The sequence below is a fragment of the Typha angustifolia genome, chromosome 15 (genome assembly GCF_048772165.1).
Source record: "Typha angustifolia cultivar Huaian chromosome 15, ASM4877216v1, whole genome shotgun sequence".
In the NCBI taxonomy this organism is placed as follows: Eukaryota; Viridiplantae; Streptophyta; class Magnoliopsida; order Poales; family Typhaceae; genus Typha; species Typha angustifolia.
In genome coordinates this window covers 11,682,384-11,700,997 of record NC_133253.1, presented here as the reverse complement: position 1 = coordinate 11,700,997, position 18,614 = coordinate 11,682,384, and the positions used below count along the sequence as shown (strand labels likewise).

Sequence of the window (18,614 nt, the reverse complement as noted above, 5' to 3'; positions counted from 1 at the left end):
CTCATACATCTACTAGAGTCCACCCAATGATAGACTTGTGTTTTCTTAAGATTTGAATTAATTGCTCGCTTTGGGCCGGGGTTAAGTTAGAAGAAATTATAATAGAAAATGAGTCCCTTAGACCTAAGAAAACATGCTTTAACCCTTTTGGCCAAGGTTTGACCTCTTTTTGGCAAAGATTTGCTAGAATTGTAGGAAGCTCCTCAAAACTTAGTTGCCAATGTTTAATGTCATGAGTGTGAGATGCAACATGCAGCTCACTATCATTAATAGCTATATTTTCATTATACATGCCCTAGAACTTAGAATCAAGGGGGTCAATTCTACATGATGTTGATACACTTAGTTAGGATCTTCTTTTATTGAATTAGGTGTTTATTTTCATTAAAATAAAATTCATGTAGGTCACTTTCGAACACAGGTGGGATCGCGTTCGAACGCCCTTGCGAATGCTTGCATTAGGTTCGAAAATACAGAGAACGCATATTGTGCATTTGAACACGGTCGGGCAAGTTCAAACGCCCACGTTCGAATGCCTATGTTAGGTTCACAAATCCAGAGAAGGGGCTTTTTGAGTGCGTTCGAACGTGATCGACAGAAATCCTCTAGAATTAGGGTTTCATATTGTTTTACGACTTGTTGGATAGCCTCTATAAATATGTAGATGGCAGCCAACTTTATTATGCTACTAGATTATTGATATTTTGCCTCCTATCTTCTCTCTAGACTCCTCCCTCCTCCCTCTTCACCATCCTTCCACATTTGGCAAGGTTTCTCCACGCTTCTAATCTCCCTCGTTTGTCGAGTCATTCCTCTTCATTGGGATCTCGACCACTTCGTTCCCTTCGTCTACTTCCCTTAAACACTTCTACAATCCACCCTCATCTCCATAGCCATCCATAACCCTAACATCCACTCCACCCGTCACCACCACCATCACCCACGTTATTCCATATTTTTGTCCATGCTATAGCTCGAATCTGTGAAGGGAGTAAATACAAAAGTTGTAGATCAGGAAGTTACGGATCCAACCCAATTTGTTTCGTAGTTTTATGACTATCAGAGTATATATGATGAATATTTTCCCATGGTCGTGTAGATTAATTCCTATAATAAATTCAGATCTTAAAGAATTGCTCCATAGCCGATCTTTTGATTTCAGATCTTATCAATTTGGTATCAGAGCCCATCAAATTAGTATCAGAGCCTATCAATTGGTATCAGAGTAGGCGAATATCAGACCTCCATTAATGATTTAAACAAGAAAAATGACATCAATAAGGAGACCTATGGAGAGCACACCGACAAGGGAGGACTCAATGCATGATGATCCAAACGGTGAGGCCAATTCCTTTGGAGCGACCACAGCAGGATCGAGTCAACCAACGTCCATGGGTTCGAATATAGATAAACTTAGAGGCATGTTCTAAACATTGTTGCATAGAGTTAACAACATGCAAAAGAATCACAATGAATTCAAGGAATATGTTGTGAATCGATTGGGTTTGTTATCTCCTCGACGACGAACGGAGTTTCAAGAAGGACCAGCAGTGGGACCTCATCGAACCGATACCCCACAGGTCCAGGTGAGTCATATGAGTGTCAATGATCCCCTCCTATCTATGCCTTCACATCATCTCTACCTCCGTTAAAAAACCCACGATTGATGGTGGTGGAACCCAAGAGGGGTACGGCATCGGTGCGCTTCGTCGATGAAGAGGACTGGCACTATAAGGATGAGGTTGATCCTTATGGAGTTGGTGATGGACGTGCTCGAGGATTTAGAAAAGGTGATCAACATGCGCAAAGGTTTAGACCTAAAATGAGGATCTTTCATGAACCCAACAACACTATTCGGGAGAGAACTGCACGCTTAAACTTTCCAAAATTCTAAGGCGGTGGTCTAATGGATTGGGTGTTTCAAGTTGAACAATATTTTGATTGTCAAAGTACAATGGAAGATGCAAAAGTCCAAATGACAAGTATATGAAGATTTTTGTAGGAGGATTACACGTAAATTTGGGACAACAGCATATGAAGATTTTGCTGCCACATTAAGCAAGATGGTTCAGAGGACTACCGTATTAGAGTACCAAGCTGAGTTTGAAAGAGTTAGTAGTTGTTGTGAGCCACCATGGCTCGGATAGACATTGATGAGCATATTTATTTTAGGGCTGCAAGAGAAGATACAAGCGGATGTTCGTGTTCTATGTCCTACTATCTTGAGGAGGCCTTCAAGAAGGCCGTGAGGATGGAACAAAAGCATACGGCTCCAAATATGGTAGCGAAAACCAATTGGGGCAACCGAGATGGTCGGTTTGCACCTAGAACGTCGGTTGAAAATTCTGCGGTTTCAAAAATAGCGACTGCGACTACTAGACCACAACCACCTTTGAGACGGTCTTCTGACATTAGAGGAGGCACTACCCCCCGTTCGAACTCTCACACCTGCCTAGGTGGAGGAGCGAAGAGAGAAAGGCCTTTGCTTTCGATGTGATGAGCGTTTCACTCCAGGTCATTAGTGTTCTAAACCAATCGGGAGTGTGATGCTTATCGATGGTCCTGAGGAGGATGATGAGGTAGTTGTTGATGGAGAGTGTCCAAAGGAGACCCATGAGGAGACTGTTGAGGAGGGCGTGGAGGAAGATATCCAAGCTGAAATATCGATGCATGTATATTCGGGTACTTTCGTGCCGAAGACGTTACGGGTAGATGGACTTGTTAGAAAGCATTATGTGCACAACTTTCTAGATGAGAGATTAGTTATAAGATTGGGTTTGGATGCCAAACCGACCATGGGGTTTGTCGTTGCTATTGGAGACGGCACGAAGCTTAGGGTGGAGAGTTTGTGTCGCCGAGTCGGTATACGGATGCAAGGACACGACATTATTATGGACTTGTATCCGTTGGTACTGTGAGAAGCGAACATTGTCCTTGGTGCTCAGTGGTTACAGAGTTTGGGATCCGTCATATTTGATTTCTGGAGCATGTGGATGAAATATAAATAAGAAAATAAAGATGTGCAGCTTGATGGTGTTCGGATTTCGTCGATTCCGTAGGAGTTGCCACCGAGGAGTGCGGCGAACCATCGCATAGAGATTGTACCCAAGGTTGCACTAGCAAACGTGAAGCCATATCGACATCGACATGTGCAAAAAGAAGTTAGCTCAAAGATGGTAGCCGAGATGTTGGAGTAAGGCCTCATACAATCAAGTCATAGCTCATTCTCATTCATGCTTTTGGTGCAAAAAAAGGACAAGACATGGTGTTTTTGTGTCGATTATCGAGCACTAACCGTCAAGGACAGGTATCCCATTCCGGTTCTCAAGGAGTTGCTGGACGAGCTTGTAGGGGTGACTATATTTAGTAAGCTTGACTTGAGGGCCGGGTATCATCAAATTAGAGTTCACCCAGTAGATGTGTACAAAACTACATTTTGGACTTCGAATGGGCATTACGAGTTCCGAGTGATGCCTTTTGGTCTCACCAATGCTCTAGCTACCTTTTAAGGCCTCATGAATAATATATTTCGGCCTCTCTTGCGAAGGTATGTCTTGGTATTTTTTGACGATATTTTAGTGTATAGCACGACTGAATTGGAGCATTGGGGCATTTGGAGGACATGCTAAATTTGTTGGAGCAAAACCAATTGAAGATCAAGAAGTCCAAGTGCCTATAGAGAGTATCAAAGGTGGAGTATTTAGGCCACATCCTTTCAGCGGATGGTGTAGCGGTGGATCCTCAAAAGGTTGCATGTATAACCACTTAGCCTATTCTTACTATTACCATCGGATTGAGAGGATTTTTGGGGCTGATCGGATATTATCGTCGATTCATTGTTGGATATGGCAAGATTGCTGCTCCTCTCACTTCTTTGATAAAAAAAGGTTTCTTTTAGATGGACTGATGAAGCCACTATAGCCTTTGAAAAATTGAAAACAACAATGATGATAGCACCCGTTTTAGCGCTACCAGACTTTACCAAAGAATTTATTGTGGAATGTGATGAGTCGAGTGTTGGCATTGGAGCTATACTAATGCAACAAGGACGTCCCATTGCCTATCTTAGCAAGGCTTAATCACAAAAATCTTAGCAATTATCGACTTATGAAAGAGAGATGTTGGCAATTCTGTATGCGGTGACAAAGTGGAGGCCTTATTTGATCGGAAGATGATTCATTATCTGAACCGATCAAGGAGCCTTTCATACTTTATGGGACAGCGTATACACACTCTAGCACAGCAGAGATGGGTCACAAAATTCCTGAGGTATGTTTATGAAATCCAATACAAGAAGGGAACGGAAAATAGAGCGGTAGATGCACTATCGCACCAATTCGATACCGCCGAGCTTGCAGCCTATTCATCTCCTATCTTTCCCTTCCTTGACGAGCTGAGGTATGCATGTACATCTAACCCAGATATTTTGAGATTGTTGTAGGAGGTGATGGATGATCTAGAGCACCATCCCGAGGTGGTTAATCGAGGCATTCAGTAATATTTGAGGTGCTTTGTTAGAGAGATGCTGAGACGATGGTTGGAGTTCTTACCGTGGGCGGAGTGGTCATATAACACCGCCCACCATAGTAGCATTGGGATGACTCCATTGAGGTGGTGTATGGACGCACGGCTTCGACGTTACGCGCTTATGATCCAGTGGCATCGACAGATAGGACGGAGGTGGACTTAGCATTGATGGATAGAGACGCCACATTGAGGAGGTTGTGTGCTCATCTTAAACTTGCTCAAAACCTTATGAAGCATGTTTATAATCATAGCCATAGGGAGCAGGAGTTCGACATCAACAGTTGGGTATTTGTGAGGGTACCACCGTATCAACAGGTGACCTTACGTCCGATATGAAACCAAAAGTTACCACATCGCTGCTTTGTTCCGTTTCGGGTGTTGGAGCGTATTGGTCCGGTTGCATATCGTTTGGAGCTGCCAAAGGGGTCGAGAGTGCACCCTGTCTTTCTTGTTTCATTGTTGAGAGAGCGCATTGGAGATCATGAGATTGTTGGATTAGTTCTACCGGAGCCATTGGATGACATAGAGATCATAGAGCCAGTTCGAGTATTTGCTAGACGCTGACGATGAAATGGTACCAGATTGGAGATGGAGATTCTAGTTGAGTGGCTTGGCAAGCCATCTATCGAGGCGACATGAGAATTGAAGACTGATATCTTGGAGCGTTTTCCTAAATTTTCTCTTGGAGGGCAAGCTGAGGGAAGCGTGGTGGCCTGATATACTTAGTTAGGATCTTTTCTTATTGAATTAGGTATTTATTTTATTAAAATAAAATTCCTCTAGGTCGCGTTCGAACGTAGGTGGGATCGCGTTCGAACGCCTTTGTGAACGCTTGCATCAGGTTCGCAAATACAGAGAACGCATATTGTGCATTCGAACGCGGTCGGGCGAGTTTAACTACCCGCGTTCGAATGCCTGTGTCACATTCGCAAATTCAGAGAAGGGGCTTTTTGAGTGCATTCGAACGCGATCGGGCTCGTTTGAACACGATCGACGAGAATCCTGTAGAATTAGGGTTTCATATTGTTTTAGGACTTGTTAGCTAGCCTCTATAAATATGTGGATAGCAGCCAACTTCATTATGCTATTGGATTATTGATTTCTTGCCTCCTATCTTCTCTCTAGACTCTGATATGATTCGGACTTCATCGATGTCATCTCGAGCATGGATTCACTTCAGGAGTGTCTTTCTTTCTTGTTTTAGTGTTTAATTTCCCTGAAAATAAGTGTTTTGTAAGTCGCATTAGAACGCGGGTGGAGTGAGTTCGAACGCGGTTGTGAACGGGGTTGTGAACGTGGGTGAAGAGTGTGCATTGTGCTTTCGAACGCCCCGTTCGAACGCATTGTGAACACTTGCATCACATTTGGAACTCCAGAGAAGTGGGAAACAGGCGCGTTTGATCACGCGTTCGAACACCTGCATCATGTTCGCAAATCCAGAGAAGAGCGAACTTGGTGCGTTCGAACGCAATCGGGCGCGTTCGAACCCAGTCGGCGAAATTGTATTGTTTAGGGTTAATTTTGAGTTGTTGGTTAGCCTCTAAAAGGATGTGGATGGCAACCAGAGGTCATTATTGATTATTGAAGAATTGAGTTTTGCCTTGCCTCCTTCGTCTTCTTTGCTCCCATTCCCCTCAATCCCCGGCGACGCCTCTTCTAACCCCCCTCAATCGGCCAATCAGCCTAGACCCTTAGGGGCGGTCCTCTCCTCCCCCTTCTTCCAATCTATCCGACACTTGCCCTAACCCTTCCATCAACCATAACCTTTCCATCACCACTTTTCACCAGTGCCACCCCACAAACGCTGGTCCTCCACCAACCACCATCACCTAGGATCTCGTGCCTCCATCCACGGATCCTAAATAGACCACCCTGATGTTCGTCCACTAATCAGACGATATTGCGTGATTCCCACATCCGATTCGCCTAAAACTTGATTTTGGAAATCTCTTTTCCGGGGCTACAACATATCCAAATTTCACGTCGATTCGACGGCGGAATCGTTTGGGATCTTATTTCAAAGTTCCGTGTCAGATCTAGTCCAGATCAGAGAATTGGAAGAGATCGAAACTTGGGCTAACTTTTGTGCTGGTATCACGAGGCAATTTGGAGCATCGGGGTATGAAGATTTTGATGCTCCCATCTCAAACACAGTGCAAAAGACCACGGTTGGGGCATACCAAAAAAGAATTTGAGAGGATTAGTAGCCAATGTCATCCACCATGGACAGATCAGTAACTTCGCAGCACTTTCATCTCCGAGCTGCGGGGTGACATACAAACCGATGTGAGGGCTTCAAGGCCTAGAACCTTAAAGGAGGCCTTCGAAGATGCGGTGCTTATGGAAGACAAACATAGGGCCATGAAGATACACCTGAAACAGAGTTGGACGAGCCAAGGGAGCCGTAATCAAGCTCAACCAACATAGTGGCGGGAAATATTACGGGAGTATCGAGAACCGCTGCTGCGATGGTGCCTCCTCGAGCACCCTTGAAGCCATCCCAAGATGTGAAGTACGCACCTAGAGGTCCGGGACGAGCACTCACACCTGCTCAAGTGGAGGAACGAAGGGCTAAGGGCCTATGCTTTCGTTGTGATGAGAAGTTTGTACTCGGGCATCGCTGCGCTAAATCGATGGGATCGGTGATGCTAATCGTTGGATTGGAGGAGGCTAAGGATGAGTTTGTAGTTGAAAATGCAGGTGTGGCTGGGTAGCAAGGTGGAGTAGCTAAGGAGCAACTCGTGGAGGACATGATAGCCGAAATCTCCCTCCACGCCTATTCGGGGACAGCTGCGCCAAAAACCTTGTGGGTGAACAGTGTAGTCAAGAAAACCATAGTGAGAATCTTGATTGACACCGGGTCCACCCACAACTTCATTGACAAGAGGCTCCTTAAGAAGATTGGGCTTGAGTCAAAACCCACGGAAGGGTTCGATGTGATGATTAGAGATGGCATCACATTGCGAGCGGATTCTATTTGTGGAGGTTGGAATTGAAGGTGCAAGGCCAAATTATCATATTGGATCTTTATCCGTTGGCCTTGCAAGGTAACGATATTGTTTTGGGGTCCTAATGGCTTCGAAGCTTGGGGCCTGTAACATTTGATTTTTCAAACCTCACACTAACATTTTGGAGGAATGGAAGAAGGGTGCTACTGGACGGAAATCAACCGCGGTAATGACCGACATTGCAACTCCTTGTGGGCTTTCCTTGTGTAGGGGACCCAGCTCTACTATTGCAAATGGTTGTTGCTGAACTAGAACATCCACCACCAAGACAAATAGCCGTTGACATGCAAGAGCTACTATAGGAGTTCCAGGATCTCTTCGAGGACTGCCGCCGACCCGTCGGCATGACCATCGCATCTAGATCATTCCAGGGGCTGAACCAGCAAATGTCCGGCCCTATCGGTACTCGCATGTCTAGAAGGAAGAGATCAGTAAATTGTTGGTGGAAATGCTCGAGCAAGGGATTATTCAACCTAGTAGAAGTGCCTACTCATCGCCGGTGCTGCTGGTTCGGAAGAAAGACAGGAGTTGGCGGTTTTGCGTCTACTACCGAGCCTTGAATGTAATAACCGTCAAGGACCGGTATCCAATACCGGTGATCAAGGAGTTGCTGGATGAGCTCACAGGATCGACCTACTTCAGCAAACTTGACTTAAGAGCGGGGTACCATCAAATCCGAGTCGACCCCGAAGATGTGTACAAAACAGAGTTCTGAACTCATGATGGCCACTATGAGTTCCGAGTCATGTCATTTGGGCTCACCAATGCACCGACCACCTTCCAAGGGCTGATGAATGACCTTTTTCGCCCACTCTTACGTCGGTACGTGCTCATCTTCTTTGATGATATTCTAGTATATAGCAGGAATTGGAGTGAGCAATTGCAGTATGTGCGGGAGGTATTAAATATCTTGCGACAAAACCAATTAGAAGTCAAGATGAGCAAGTGTTTTTGGGGAGAGCCATGAGTGGAGTACTTGGGACATATAATCTCAGCAAAAGGAGTGGAAGCCGATCCAAGCAAGATCAAGAATACGGTGGACTGGCCGATTCCTACTAATCAAAGGGAATTGAGGGGATTCCTTGGGTTGATGGGGTACTACCAGCGATTCGTTGCCAACTACGGCAAAATTGCTGCCCCGCTGACCTCCTTACTCAAAAAAGGTGGGTTTCAATGGACGAGCAAGGCGACAGAGGCCTTCGAAGCCTTGAAGATAGTTATGTCTACCGCTCCGGTTCTAGCACTACCGGATTTCAGCAAGCCCTTTGTGGTGGAATGCGACGCTTTGGGTGAGGACATTAGAGCAGTTTTGATGCAAGAGGGCAAACCTGTGGCATATATGAGCAAAGCATTGTCAAATCAGTCACGATAGCTATCCACCTACGAGCGCGAAATGCTAGCGATTCTACACGCCGTCACGAAATGGCGACCCTACTTAATTGGCCAACGGTTTACTATCCGCACGGACCAGCGTAGCAACGTGTGCACACCCCAGCCCAACAACAGTGGGTCACAAAACTCTTTGGGTATGACTACGAATTGGTCTACAAAAAGGGGATCGAGAATCGAGCGGCGGATGCCCTTTTGCGCCAATCGGAGACAAGTGAGCTTGCCTCTTTTTCAGCACCGACATCTCCTCTATTTTCAGATATGTGGGGAACCAATGCAGAAGATCATACCATGGAGGAGATTGAGTCAGAGTTCAAAGATCGCTTCCCAAATTTCAAACTTTGAGGACAAGGTTACGGAAGCTTGGTGGATTGATACGATTCAGACTTCACCAATGTCGTCTTGAGTATGAATTCACTTTAGGACTATCTTTGTTTCTTATTTTAGTGTTTAGTTTCCATGAAAATAAGTTTTCTATAAGTCGCGTTCGAATACGGGTGGAGTGAGTTCGAACACGGTTGTGAACGTGGGTGAAGAGTGTGCATTGTGCGTTGGAACGCCCCGTTCGAACGCACTGTGAACGCCTACATCGCGTTTGCAAATCCAGAGAAGAGCGAACTCGGTGCGTACGAACGCGATCGGGCGCGTTTGAACGCAGTCAACGAAATTGTATTGTTTAGGGTTGATTTTGGGTTGTTGGTTAGCCTCTAAAAGGATGTGGATAGCAACCAGAGGTCATGATTGATTATTGAAGAATTGAGTTTTGCCTTACCTCCGTCGTCTTCTTCGCTCCCATTCCCTCAATCCCCGGCGACGCTGCTTCTAGCCCCCCTCGACTGGCCAATCACCCTAGACCCTTAGGGCCTCTCCTCTCCCTTCTTCCAATCTATCCGACACTTGCCCTAACCCTTCCATCAACCATAACTTTTCCATCACTACTTTTCACTGGTGCCGCCCCACAAACGCCAATCCTCCACCAACCACCGTCACGTAAGATCTCGTGCCTCCATTCACGGATCCTAAACAGACCACCCTGATGTTCGTCCACTAATCGGACGATATCTCGAGCTCCCACATCCAATTCGCCTGAAACTTGATTTATTAGAAAGCTCTTTTCTGGGGCTACCACATATCCCAATTTCACATTGATCCGACGACGACATCTTTCGAGATCTTATTTCAAAGTTTCGTGCCAGATCTAGTCCAGATCAGAGAATTGAAAGAGATCGAACCTTAGCCTAAGGGGAAATCGTATCAGACTCCTCTCTCCTCCCTCTTCACCATCCTTTAACATCTACCATTGGCAAGGTTTCTCCTCGCTTCTAATCTCCCTCGTCTATCGAGTCACCCCTCTTCTTTGAGATCTCGACCACTTCGTTCCCTTCGTCTACTTCCTTTAATCACTTCCACAATCCAACCTCATCTCCATACCCATCCATAATCCTAACATCCACTCCCCCCATCACCACCACCATCACCCAAGTTATTCAGTGTTTTCGTCCTTACTATAGTTCGAATCTGTGAAGGGCATAAATACAAAAATTATAGATCAGGAAGTTCCGGATCCAATGCTATTAGTTTCGTAATTTTCTAACTAACGGAGAATATCTGGCAAATATTTTCCCATGGTTGCGCAGACTGATTTTTGTAATAAATTCGGATCTTAGAATTATTCCGTAGCCGATCATTTGGTTCCAGATCTTATCAATTTGGTATCAGAGCCCATCAAATTGATATCAGAGCCTATCAATTGGTATCAGAGCAGGCGAACTTCAAACCTCTATTAATGGTTAAAACAAGAAAGATGATATCAACAAGGAGACCTATCGAGAGCACACCGACAAGGGAGGACTCAATGCACGATGATCCTAACCATGAGGCCGATTCCTTTGGAGCGACCATGGCAGGACCGAGTCAACCAACGTCTATGGATTCAAATATGAATGAACTTAGAGGCATGTTCCAAACATTGCTGCATAGAGTTGATAACATGTAAAAGGATCACAATGAATTCAAGGAATATATCGTGAATCGATTGGGTTCGTCATCTCCTTAATGACGAACGAAGTTTCAAGAAGGATCAGTAGTGGGACCTCATCGAACCAATACCCCATAGGTCCAAGTGCATCATATGAGTGTCAATGATCCCCTCATACCTATGTCTTCACATCATCCCCCACCTCTGTTACAAAACCCAAGACCGGCGATGGTAGAACTCGAGAGACGTGCGGCACCAGTGCGCTTCGTCGATGAGGAGGATTGGCATTATGAGGATGAGGTTGATCCCTATGGAGATGGTGATAGATGTGCTCGAGGATTTAAAGAAGGTGATCAATGATCAGGCCTCGATAGCTAGGTCCATAGGATCTTGAATAGGGGGGTCGGAATCTAAAATCATTTAGAACATATAATGTCAGTCTTTCCACTAATTAGAATTAACTTGACTAGTAGAAAATTTCCTGTTTTTATCATATAGTCTTAATTCCCATATTTGTTTTGTTATTTATTAACCGTAATTATATTATCTAATAATGTATATAAAACATAATTATTTGCCTATTATTCTCTTTGATAATTAAGAAAATAAGAATTAAATTAATGCAAATAATTACCTATGAATGTATGTACATTACTCTAATAATTTCTATACCTAGCTAGGATTAATATAGTAATTTGTATTGCAGGTATTTTCTAAACATGGTATAATTACATTTATTTACTAACCATGATATAATTAGATTTGATTAATATAAATTAAATATATTAGATTAACTACACTAATTAAATAACTAATTACATAATCAAATATAATTTAAATAGTAATCCATAATGTTTTTTTTAGCCCAGCACCTGCAGGGTGCAACCTGCCTAAGGGGAGAAAAGAAGGGGACGAGGAGGAGAAGAAGAAAAAAGAAGTAGAAGAAGAATAAGTAAAGGAGAAGGGGGCAGGGTGATACACTTAGTTAGGATTTTATTTAATTAGTTAAATCCAACTCTATGTAGTTTTGAGAAAATATTCGTAAAATATTCTACACATCTAAATAATATCAAACTAGTTGGATAAGGTCGCAAGCCTCCAGATCTACAACTTTGATATTCATGACTTCTCCAGATTCGGAATCTATCTGCGACAAAACGAAAGCTTAATCCGAGAGGTAATCGAAGAAGATAAGGAATACTAGTTTAGTTGGTTTGTTAGAGTTTTAATTTAGTTGTTGATTTGTCAGGATTTGTGAGAGTTGTTTAATTTAGTTGATGAGTCCCTAGGGTGAGCCTCTATATATATGTAAAGGAAACCCTAATTAGAGTAGGATGATGATGATAATGCAATTGGATTATTGATTTTCTTGCCTCCTATCTTCTCTCTAGACTTCTTCCTCCTCCTTCTTTACTATCCTTTCACCTCTACAGTTGGCAAGGTTTCTTCTAACTTCTAATCTCCCTCCAATGTTGAGCCACACCTCTTCTTTGGGATTTTGACCATTTGGTCCCTTTGTCTACTTCTCTTAATCACTTCCACAATCCACTGTTACGATCCTTCCTCGGCTATAGGCTCTGATACCAGATTGATACGAACCCTCTTTTGGTGCTATGGCTCTGATTCAAGATTAATACGATCTTGCACGGAACTTTGAGATCAGATCCCGAAATATCCCGCCGTTGGATCGCTGTGAAATTTTGATATGTTGTAGGCCCGGAAAAGAGCTTTCCAACGGATCTAGTTTCAGGCGAATCGGAGATGGGGATCTCGAAATATCGTTCGTTTAGTGGATGAACGTCAGGATACTCTGTTTTGGATTCCGTGGATGAAGGCACGAAATCCTAGGTAATGGTGGATTGTGGAGGGCCGGTGTTGATGGGGTGGCACCGGTGTAAAAGTGATGGTGGAAGGGTTATGGATGATGGAAAGGTTAGGGATAGCGATGGATAAATTGGAAGAAGGGGGAGAAGAGGGCCACTCCTAAGGGACTAGGGTGATTGGCCTGTCGAGGGAGATTAGAAGCGGCGTCGCCGGGGAGATTGAGGGAACGAGAGCGAAGAAGATGAAGGAGGCAAGGCAAACTCAATTCTCAATATTCAATAATAATTTTGGTTGCCCTACACATACTTTTATAGGCTAACCAACAACTCAATCTTATCCTAAAACACAATCTTATCCTAAAACTCAATCTTATCCTAAAACTCAATCTTATCCTAAAACTCAATCCAAACTCGAGACGACGTCGGTGAAGTCCGAATCGTATCAATCCACCACGCTTCCGCAACCTTGTCCTCAAGGTTTGAAATTTGGGAAGCGATCCATGATATCTGCCTCTAGCTCCCATGTAGACTCGTTAGTAGGTTTGCCCAACCACTCAATCAGCACTTCAGTCTCTAATCTGGATCCTTGGCGTCTTCTCCTACGACTTAGGACTCGAACCGGCTCATTGGAGCCATCTTCCTCCATTGGTTCGGGTAAGGTCGAACCCACTACATGGTTAGGCCCGATCTGGGCCTTCAATGCCGAGACATGGAAGACGGGATGTATCCTGGTTCCTTCAGGTAGGTCCAATCGGTAAGCTACTGGACCGATTCGTTGTAGCACTCGGTACGGACCATAGTACTTGTATCCCAACTTTTGGTTCAAAATGGGTCTCAATGTGGATTGTCGATACGGTTGAGCTCGAACGAACACCAATTGATCCACCTCAAATTCTCGCTCACGTCGGCCTTTGTCATGCGTTTGCTTCATGCGGTTTTGTGCTGTGGCTAGGTGAGTCTTGAGCCGTCTCAATGTTTCATCTCGATCAGCAAGCTCCAAATCAAGCTCAGTCCTATCCGTCGCCGCGAGTCTATCGTAGGCACGCAAGACAGGGGGAGTGCGCCCATAAACCGCCTCAAATGGGGTCATGCCAATGCTTGAGTGATAAGCGGTATTGTATGACCACTCAGCCCAGGGAAGAAATTTGACCCAATCCTTTGGTCGATCCGCCACAAAGCATCGCAAGTATTGCTCTAGTCCACGATTCACCACCTCGGTTTGGCCATCCGTCTCGGGGTGATAAGCTGAACTAAGATTGATTTGAGTCCCTTGCAATCTGAAGAACTCGGACCAAAACTCACTTATGAAGATGCGATCCCGGTCTGACACGATCGTCCTAGGCATCCCATGCAAGCGTGCCACTTCCCGAACAAAAATTTCAGCAACCCTTTTTGCTGAAAACGGGTGAGACAATGTTATGAAATGTGCATACTTGCTCAATCTATCCACCACAACAAACACCACCGATTGTCCTCGAACCTCCGGTAGCCCCTCAATGAAGTCCATGGAGATATCCTCCCAAATACGCTCTGGTATAGGTAGTGGTTGCAGCAGCCCGCTAGGCTTGAGTGCCTCTGATTTGGTTCGTTGGCAGATTTGACATTCACGCACATACTTCTTCACGTCCGTCTTCATCCCAGTCCAAGTACAGTTTTGGGCCAGCCGCTTGTAAGTACGTAATACCCCTTCATGACCTGCTATAGGAGTATCATGGAAGTGTGCCATCAATAGCCTCCATAGCTCTTCGTTTCGGGGTACCTTGATTCGCCCGTGCTCTAGTACTAACCCATTGCGCTCCTCGTGCTCGGGGTTGCTTGAGGGGTTCTCTCTCAACTCCTCCATGAGTCGGACCAGATCACTATCCTCTGCACTGGCTCTCCGTAGATCTGAAAAGAAAGGAAAAGTGGATGCCGAGAAAGAAGCGAGCTCCCTTTCTTTTGAAAGTTCAAGCAGCGGTTTACTTCCATCCAACAACACTCTCTGATCATCTCTCCAAAAGGTCAATGTGAGGCTTATAAAATCAAAGGTCACGGGCCCCAAGCTCCGAAGCCATTGGGTCCCTAAAACAATATCGGCACCTTGCAAGGCCAATGGATAAAGATCCAATGTGAAAGTTTGGCCTTGCACCTTCAATTCTGCACCTCCACAAATAGAATCTGCTCGCAAGGTGGTGCCATCTCCAATCGTCACATCGAACCCTTCCGTGGGTTCCGACTCGAGCCCAATCTTCCTAAGGAGCCTCATGTCAATGAAGTTGTGGGTGGACCTAGTGTCAATCAAGATTCTCACTGTGGTTTTCTTGATTACACCGTTCACCCGCAAGGTCTTTGGCGCGGCTGTCCTCGAATAGGCGTCGAGGGAGATTTCGGCCTTCGTGTCCTCCACGTGTTGTTGCTCCTCAACTTCTTCTCCTCGATGTCCAGCCACATCTGCACCTTCAGCTGCCATGGGTGGAAGATCGTGGCCTTTTCCTTTGAGTTGTAGCTTGGCAGGGAGCTGCAACGTCATCACCGGTGACGAAGCTGTCGTGGTCGACTGTCGATTGACCGAGGAGAATGGTAGAAGATCGCTGGAGGCCATATGCGATTTCTTCTTAGTTGCCGACTCACGGTGGTTGCAAAGGGAGCTGGTGAAAGGCCGCCCAAGTGTCGAAATTCGCGGTTTCGGATCATCTCCTTCACCACCGATGAGGATTCCTGATGAGGGATATCCAGTGACCAGGTGTGGCGTAGCCAGCACTTCGCGATTTGTCGACAAGGTCTCCGGTGCATGGGAAGATGTGGAGGTTCCGAGGGCTGCTACAATGGTTGCAGATCTCATTGTAGTTGGTGGCAGTTCGTTGCGGCTGACCATAGGTCGAGGTGTAGAATCTCGCTCTTGCTGGATAGCCGAACTTTCCCCTATTTTTGTGATGAACGGGGAGGCCGTGGAGGATGTTGGGTATGTTGTGGAGGGTTCCCAATGCTGTCTTGTGATTGCCTTGCTTGTTGAAAAAGGTTTCGTCCATGCCCGTATTTCCTGCATCATCTCCATCATTATTTGCTTGTTGATGGCAATCTGTTTGGAAATAGACCCCAACATGGATAGAACGCTAGGTTCTTCCGTATTCCTATTAGATCGAGTGATCGTCATTGGAAGCGCTTGTCCGAGGAACGGTGGCTCTGATACCAGCTTGTTACGATCCTTCCTCGGCTATAGGCTCTGATACCAGATTGATACGAACCCTCTTTTGGTGCTATGGCTCTGATTCAAGATTAATACGATCTTACACGGAACTTTGAGATCAGATCCCGAAATATCCCGCCGTTGGATCGCTGTGAAATTTTGATATGTTGTAGGCCCGGAAAAGAGCTTTCCAACGGATCTAGTTTCAGGCGAATCGGAGATGGGGATCTCGAAATATCGTTCGTTTAGTGGATGAACGTCAGGATACTCTGTTTTGGATTCCGTGGATGAAGGCACGAAATCCTAGGTAATGGTGGATTGTGGAGGGCCGGTGTTGATGGGGTGGCACCGGTGTAAAAGTGATGGTGGAAGGGTTATGGATGATGGAAAGGTTAGGGATAGCGATGGATAAATTGGAAGAAGGGGGAGAAGAGGGCCACTCCTAAGGGACTAGGGTGATTGGCCTGTCGAGGGAGATTAGAAGCGGCGTCGCCGGGGAGATTGAGGGAACGAGAGCGAAGAAGATGAAGGAGGCAAGGCAAACTCAATTCTCAATATTCAATAATAATTTTGGTTGCCCTACACATACTTTTATAGGCTAACCAACAACTCAATCTTATCCTAAAACACAATCTTATCCTAAAACTCAATCTTATCCTAAAACTCAATCTTATCCTAAAACTCAATCCAAACTCGAGACGACGTCGGTGAAGTCCGAATCGTATCATCCACCCTCATCTCCATATCCATCCATAACCTTAACATCCACTCCACCCGTCACTGCCACCATCACCCACATTATTCCGTATTTTTGTCCCTGCTACAATACGAATCAACAAATGGAGTAAATATGAAAGTTGTTGATAGGCTCTCATACCAATGATAGGCTCTGATACTAATTTGATAAGCTCTGATACCAATTTGATAAGATTTGGAACCAAAAGATTGGCTACAAAATAATTCCTTAAGATCTGAATTTATTGCAAGAAGCAGTCCGCGCAAGCGTGGGAAAATATTTGTCAGATTTTCTTTGATAGTTAGAAAATTACGAAACAAACTGGGTTGGATCTGTAACTTCCTAGTCTACAACTTTCGTATTTATGCCCTTCGCAGATTCGAACTGTAGTAGGGACGAAAACACAGAATAACATGGGTGATGGTGATGGTGGTGGTGACGGGTGGAGTGGATGTTAGGGTTATGGATGGGTATGGAGATGATGGTGGATTGTGGAAGTGATTAAGGAAAGTAGACGAAGGAAACGAAGTGGTCGAGATCCCAAAGAAGAGGGGTGACTTGACAAACGAGGGAGATTAGAAGCGATGAGAAACCTTGCCAACGATAGAGGTGGAAGGATGGTGAAGAGGGAGGAGGGAGGAGTCTAGTGAGAAGATAAGAGGCAAAAAATCAAGAATCCAATAGCATCATGAAGTTGGTTGCCATCTACATATTTATAGTGGCTAGCCAATAAGTCCAAAAACAATATGAAATCCTAATTCTAGAGGATTCCCGTCGATCGCATTCAAACGCTCCCAATCGCATTCGAACACACTCAAAAAGCCCCTTCTCTAGATTTGCAAATGTGACACAAGCGTTCACAAGACATTCGAATACGGGAGTTCACAAACGCAGGTGTTCACAAGCGTTCACAAGGGCGTTCGAACGCAACCTATAGAAATTTTATTTTAATAAAAATAAACACCTAATGCAATAAGAAAAGATCCTAACTAAGTGTATCAGTTGTAGATCTGAAAGATATGGATCTAACTAAATTGGTTTCGTAATTTTCTGACTACCGGAGAATATTTGACAAATATTTTTTCACGGTTGCACGAATTGCTTCCTACAATAAATTCAGATTTTAAAGAATTGTTCCATAGCTGATCTTTTGGTACAAGAACCCATCAAATTGGTAGTAGAGCATGCGAATCTCAGACCTCCATTAATGGTTGAAACAAGGAAGATGACATCAACAAGGAGACCTATGGAGAGCATATCGACAAGGGAGGACTCAATGCACGATGATCCTAACCGTGAGGCCGATTTCTTTGGAGTGACCATAGCAGGACAGAGTCAATCAACGTCCATGGGTTCGAATATAGATGAACTTAGGGGCATGTTCCAAACATTGTTGCATAGAGTTGACAATATGCAAAAGTATCACAATGAATTCAAGGAATATGTCGTGAACCGATTGGGTTCGTCATCTCTTTGACTATGATCGGAGTTTCAAGAAGGACCAGCGGTGGGACCTCGTTGAAACGATACCCTACAAGTCCAGGTGCGTCATATGAGTGTCAATGATCCCCTCTTACCTATGCCTACACATCATCCTCCACCTCCGTTATAAAACCCAAGACCGGCGGTGGTAGAACCCGAGAGGCGTGCGGCAATGGTGCGCTTTGTTGATGAGGAGGATTGGCACTATAAGGATGAGGTTGATCCCTATGGAGATGGTGATAGACATGCTCGAGGATTTAGAGGTGATCAACATGCACAAAGGTTTAGACTTGAACCAAGGATCTTTCGTGAATCCGACAATACTATTCAGGGGAGAACCGCATGCTTGGATTTTCCTAAATTCCAAGGCGGTAATCCAACAAATTGGGTGTTTTAAGTTGAACAATATTTTGATTGTCAAGGTATAGCGGAAGATGCAAAAGTCCATATGGCAAGCTTTTACCTCGAAGGAACGGCGTAGCATTGGTATAGATCGGTTATTCGT

General features: G+C 44.8%; 1 protein-coding gene across 1 annotated transcript; it reads right to left on the bottom strand.

Annotated features, from left to right (window-relative positions):
- Window positions 1-11,262: 11,262 nt before the first annotated feature.
- LOC140776981 (uncharacterized) lies at window positions 11,263-16,420 on the bottom strand. Its single transcript, XM_073120878.1, has 2 exons — window positions 13,818-16,420; window positions 11,263-11,312 (listed from the first exon to the last, which is right to left on the bottom strand). Exons 1-2 carry the CDS (start codon window positions 15,856-15,858, stop codon window positions 11,263-11,265), a joined length of 2,091 nt encoding a protein of 696 aa, XP_072976979.1. The 5' UTR covers window positions 15,859-16,420.
- Between the last annotated feature and the right edge of the window lie 2,194 nt (window positions 16,421-18,614).